This window comes from Leptinotarsa decemlineata, unplaced genomic scaffold (genome assembly GCF_025532065.1).
Source record: "Leptinotarsa decemlineata unplaced genomic scaffold, Ldec_3_MD MMD2_tig00026340_RagTag_RagTag, whole genome shotgun sequence".
Classification (NCBI taxonomy): domain Eukaryota; kingdom Metazoa; phylum Arthropoda; class Insecta; order Coleoptera; family Chrysomelidae; genus Leptinotarsa; species Leptinotarsa decemlineata.
This window is the reverse complement of record NW_027412694.1, coordinates 15865574-15871714: the sequence shown is the minus strand read 5'-3', so window position 1 is coordinate 15871714 and position 6141 is coordinate 15865574. Positions and strand designations below refer to the sequence as shown.

The 6141-nt window shown below is 33.7% G+C and overlaps 1 protein-coding gene across 1 annotated transcript; it reads right to left on the bottom strand.

Annotated features, from left to right (window-relative positions):
- Positions 1 to 709: 709 nt before the first annotated feature.
- On the bottom strand, positions 710 to 5885 carry LOC111515177 (uncharacterized). The gene is made up of 3 exons (XM_023171409.2): positions 5399 to 5885; positions 4923 to 5156; positions 710 to 4731 (listed from the first exon to the last, which is right to left on the bottom strand). The coding sequence occupies exons 1-3, from the start codon at positions 5424 to 5426 to the stop codon at positions 4595 to 4597; spliced, it is 399 nt and encodes a 132-aa protein (XP_023027177.2). The 5' UTR covers positions 5427 to 5885; the 3' UTR covers positions 710 to 4594.
- Between the last annotated feature and the right edge of the window lie 256 nt (positions 5886 to 6141).

Here is a 6141-nt window from a genome sequence, read left to right as displayed (position 1 = left end):
AACTGTCCCTTTCATTTTGATGTTTCAGTTATTTCAATCCAAAGTATCTCATCGTTAATATGAATAGTTATAAGTGGTAAGGGAAGAAATTGAATAATACATTATATATTATGATTGGTTTATTTCAAACAATTGCAAATTATAAATATTATCCTGAAAAAGCATATGATAAGAAACAAAACGTAATGGAGAACTAAATTTTCTTTGCTAATCTTTACTTAAATGTCACATTCCAACCGCACACTATTGAGAGACTATACAGTTATACAAATAACAGAAATAAATATTCATTCAGAAAACATATATGTATATAAAAAAGTGACATATTCCTGACAAATTGGAAATTGAAAAATAAAATAAAATGGAAGCCTATTAACAACATTACAACTCAGACAAGACAATGAATTAATTCATTAGTAATTTAACACAAATCAAATTTTTGAAACTAGATGCCATTCTGGTAAATAGCATTAAAAATAATCACTATCGTGTATCAAGTTCTGCATTCTGCTTTTGTTTATCCACAATTGCCAGAACATCACTTGGATTCTGAAACGAAAGAAGAAATCAGCATATCATCCTTAGCCACTATTTCAACAGCTGCTAACTTAATCAATATATATATATATATATATATATATATATATATATATATATATATATATATATATATATATATATATATATATATTAATAAAATACTGTTCAGGTGGGATTATTCCTTTAACCAACCCCATTGTTGTCCGCATACGAACAAGAACCCTAAAATTTTGACACTTCTCTGTGGTCGTATTGTTTGACATACGATTCCTAGCAAGTTAAAAGGTGCTTAAATATTCCTTGATATGAAATGAATAATCAATTCAAAAGACGTGCCTCAAATCCCTTAGAGGTGGATAGAAGTGTATGTTACTGATACACACAATGTGATCATACAAACATACCCAAAGGTATATGATTCGCTATTTATATAACAACATTCACTCTTTTCACGTTTTTCAATATTTCCATCTAGTTCTTACTTTCCTTAACGGAATATATTGAATAATTTCAAGCTGAGTAGGGTATATTCAATTTGTTCCCAATGAATAACATAAAAACAAACAAAGCGAAGACGTTTTGGAATTCAACAAACATTCACATGTTGAAATCAGGAAGTAGCTGTCATATATAAATGCTCTTTATACCAACTGGTGTCTACTTTGGTATTTTTTGTATTATAATTTATTGTCTAAACTATAAATACCTCTCTCGTTCAATGATTTCGGTATGAGAGAAAATCAAATTTTACTGAGAGAAAATGCACTCATTTTAAACAAGATAAAATATATGTTTAAAACAAGAGATTGGCGAATTTGAATCAACGTGGGGGATTTTTCAGTTCAAATCAATATTAACTTGCAGAACTCGGCAAATGTAATAATATATGTGTGAAAAGTTAGGAAGCATTGATATAATTTCCGTGAAATGAGGTCAAAATCAAGAGTTGCTGTCAAAGTTTACTACTTTCTCTTCGGTACTACGTATACAACGCAGAACTTACTGATACAGCGGAGTTTCTTTCTCAAGTACCCAAACATCTCAATTTTATCCAATTATAATACTTACCCATAAAAATATCTTTCAACTGTGTAAGACCCCAGTCTTGTAAAATCGGTTCCATTATGGTAGATATAAAATAATCAGAAAAGACTTGCACTTCCTACAGACACATAAAACACACCCTTCTTAAAATCGCAACACACCAAGTCACTTTCCAACACATACTGGCGCGTACGCGATGAAATACTTCTTTAAAAAAACCCTGTTCATTCTTTACAAAATTCCTGTTATCTTCAGTCGATCATAATAAAGTTCTGTATATAGACTCACAAAACTCTTGTTATAAATGAATTGAGTTATTTGAAGAGATACAGTTTAAAATTCAAACAAACAATGTGTTCAGATCAAGTTGATATCGCTCTCCATTTGAAACACTTTATTTTTCTTTTCAAATAGGTGGTAGAATTTGAGATGATAATATATTTTCTAGATTCAAAATAGTTCATCTTCGCATTAATATAATCAAAGAATAATATCGTTGGAAGTCCAAGAAATTCGATTTCTTCGTTAAAAAAAGTATGATTCTCTTGTGGAACATGACACTGTTGGCATAAAGTAATAATTTCTTCAATAGTGATAAAAATTTCAAAGCAACCTATGATCTTCTTTGAAAGAAATACTTTTTACTGTGTGGGTACTTTCAACCCAATTCGAAATCATTTCTAGATCCTCATTGAGATATGCAACCTCCTGCTGCAGGTGAAGATGTGCATCTGCAGTCGATGTCCTTGTATCCAAATTCAATGACGAGACAAGTGTGATGTCGTCTGCAAAGCAATATATTGGATTCTTGGTTTTTGTATATGTATGCTGAACATGAAAGGTCCTTCAGACAAGGAAAGACAAAGAATTATTCGACGTTTTCAAACCATTCCTTGGCATGCAACCACAAGTTCCCGAATCTGAACGATACGGAAATTTTACACTTTGCAAAGAAGGGTTACAAACTCAATTATTTGGAATCCTTGGAGATTCACAAGCATAAACATTGCGGATGCAACCTGTTAAATGATCAAATTGATTTAGTTTATTCATATTTAGTAAATTCAGGTACTGAATCAAGCGAAGTACCTCTATCATTACCTACAAAAGTGCTGTATAAAGGCTAATGTAATAAACCATTTTTAGTTTAATGTATAAGTGTGGAAATATCCTTACAAGACGAAACTGCAGTAACGTTAGTTACAAATGAAAGTGGTAAAAAACATAGAAAGTTCCAATTCTCTCTTCTTCATCATAAAAAAAAGGTGGAAATGGAAAGAATGAAATGGATTTCGAATACAATATCTGAACTGTCCTGTCCTGGGAAGAAGTGTGATGGTGACTCAATGCACAAAGAAGTTAGTTATAGGATCAACAGAGTGCTACCTTCCTATGAACATTGGAAATAAACAAAGAATCAACGGCGTGCTGTCGAGAAGAAAATTTTCAACATCGATTACCGAATGATAAATGATTTTTGTTTCTCCCTTTGAAAAGTGTGAAAATACGTTTCACCATCAATCAGCTGGGGCCTATAACACAACCACTACAAGTCTAACAAGTGTATAAACAAATTATACAAGTGTAGATGTTCTGTAACATCAAGTAACTTGTAGTTACTAGTGGTACACTGGTAATTACGGGACTTTCTCTACAATTGTAGTATCTTTTCGTAACACAAAAATGAGACTTGTACAGTCGTGTTACGGAATTGTCGACAATTATAGACAATTTTCTACCTATCTTGATTGATAAGTAGATTGAGCGTAGATTGTAGTGAAGTCTTTCATCGTGAGCTTATATCTATAATTCGACTGTCGATATGTGGTCAAGCGATTCGGATAGAGAAAACGAAAATGATGGTGCAGTATATCGCTATCGGGAGAGAAGTAACTTTGTCATACTGACAGACGGGGAATTTGTGGAATGGTTCAGACTTAGTCGACAACACTGTCAAAGTCTTCTTCAAGATATAGGTCCAGCCATAGCGAATATAACGATTCGAGGGTATGGCTTGTCACCATTACAGAAACTGATTATTAATTGCTCTGCATTGGTTTGGAAACGGAGGGCAATACCATGGAGTATGTGATATGCATGGGGTATCAAAAATGACCGTATGCAGATGTGTTCACGAAGTTACTGCTGCCGTAAACGAAATAAAATTTTATGTATTAGTTCGATGGCCCGACAATACAGGGAACGTAATAGAACATTTTCATAATTTGGCAGGATTTCCTGAAGTTTGTGGAGCTGTAGATGGAATCCTCGTAAATATCGATGCCCCCACAAACAACGAACCTGTTTACGTCGATCACCATGGGAAGCATTCCATCAACTCTATGGCTGTATGTGGGCCTGACTTGAGGTTTTATTATATATAAGTGCAAATTGGCCCGGAAGTGTGCACGACGCGCGGGTACTCCGTAACAGTTTCCTGTTTCTTAGAATAGAAAACGGTTGGAGACCTCATGCAAATGCTGTCATTCTTGGAGATTCCGCTTATCCTTTGCGTGAATGGTTAATTCCACCAACCTATGAAGATCCGATGAACCCAGCGCCGACCGCATTCAACAGAGCTCATAGACGGACTCGACGCATTATTGAAAACGTTTTTGGCGTATGGAAGGAAAAATTTCCATGTTTGAACCACCTACGAGTTGATCCAGGCTTCGCAGCAAATTTTTTAAATGTTATGCAACATTGCGCAATATGATAATATGGTATTAAATGGTGATGATGATGATCAAGGTGACGGAAAAAACCTCAGAGATAACGAAGCACCTCCACTAGCAGTAGCAGCTCGAGCTAGATTTCAACAGTTTATAGATTATTTTAGGATAAATAATTAGCGTGAAGAAGGAAAATCAACTTCAATGAATTGATTATGTAAGAAAATATAATTGTTTTTTACGAAAATAAATATTTGAATATGTGGTACGCTGGTCCTCTCCATAAAAAATGTAGTCATCTCTTGCAAAATTTTGTGTAAATTCGGATCTTGGAAGGTTTAGTGTAGTTTCCAACTGTAAATCTCTAGTTTGGTCTTGTGATTTTGCAGTTTCAGGTGTTCAATTTGCAAGTCAAGTTTTACTTTTTTCTTGTCTGCAATTTCTTTTCGACGTGTCATGCTACGCTTCTGTTTTCCTAAAAAATGTAAACTGTGTGGTGATAATTGGCAGATGTGAACTATTAGATAAATAATTATTTAGTGTTTGTTTAATGAAGAAAAATACATGAAACATTTTAATTAGTAGTTTCTCACAAACCAAACTGCAAAAAAAACATTACTAATAATGTTTCATAAACTAGGACTAATAATGTTTTATAAACTTTACCTATGCGGCTGGTTGAGGGTACGCCCGGGTCCTGCGTTAATATTCTTGGCTGTTCTGTTGTTGTGCTGTCTTGGGGTAGCGATTCTGCATCGTCCACTTCGTCCAATGATGCTGGTACCCCAAGACCTACAATCACTAGGGACTCTTTTCCTAATATATCTAGCACCATATCATCGACATTGTTCAATTTCCCAAGACCGCCTGTACCCGTTTTTCTAGCATTATCCGCTTTTCCTTTAAAATAAATCATATTTTGGATAAAATATTATGAATCAGGACCTATGATTCTAATTCATTTCCAGCAATTGAAATATTTTAATTATTGAGAATTGACACGTACGATTACTAAGCCTGAACATAATATTTTGATTCCAACAATATGCACTTGCCTATTAATATTGAAACACCTTGCATAAGTTCAACTAAATCCTAAGAGTAACAAAACTAGTACACTATAATACTACGCTCTTACGTACCATTGTAATTTTCTTCATATTTCGTCATAGTGTGTCTCTAGCATATGTCCACTCTTTATCTGAAGGCATTAAACAAACGCAACATTTGCTAATTCTTTCCATTTCTCAACTTTGTCTGTTTTTTTCAAACGGTCGGAAAAGGCGCCGAATAGCATTTCATTATTTTCTTTAACTTTTTGTAAAAACTGCATTTTCCTCTCGAATATTACTTGTTTTCTAGCCATAGGTATACAAATATTATTTCACTTGCAGTCCTTGCACTTCACCACTAACACGAAAACTCGTTAAGACGTGTTACACCACGAATCGCGTTACCGAAAACAGCAAGTAAATAAATGAATTGTCTTGTAGGAACAACATATACAAGTGTAGAATATTCTACTTGTAGCTACAAGTATATGCAACTCTCTTATGTTACGAAAAATTAGGATACTTGTAGATATAAGTGAATTACTTGTAACTTGTAGACTTGTTACAATTGTAAGATTTGTGTTATAGACCCCTGGTGTCATTATATTCACGAAGATGTCGTAACTTGTGTGACCTTAGGATTAACGAGGCTGTGCGTCATATCCAATTATCAGCACGAAATAATCTCTTGATAAAATTCAAACAACATATATAATACCACGTGGGATCGAATCAAAATCCATTTCCCACGATAAGCATATTCAATAATACTTATTGATTCACCGATAATATTTTCATTAACATGTGTTAACAAAAGGAAATTTTGTGAAAAC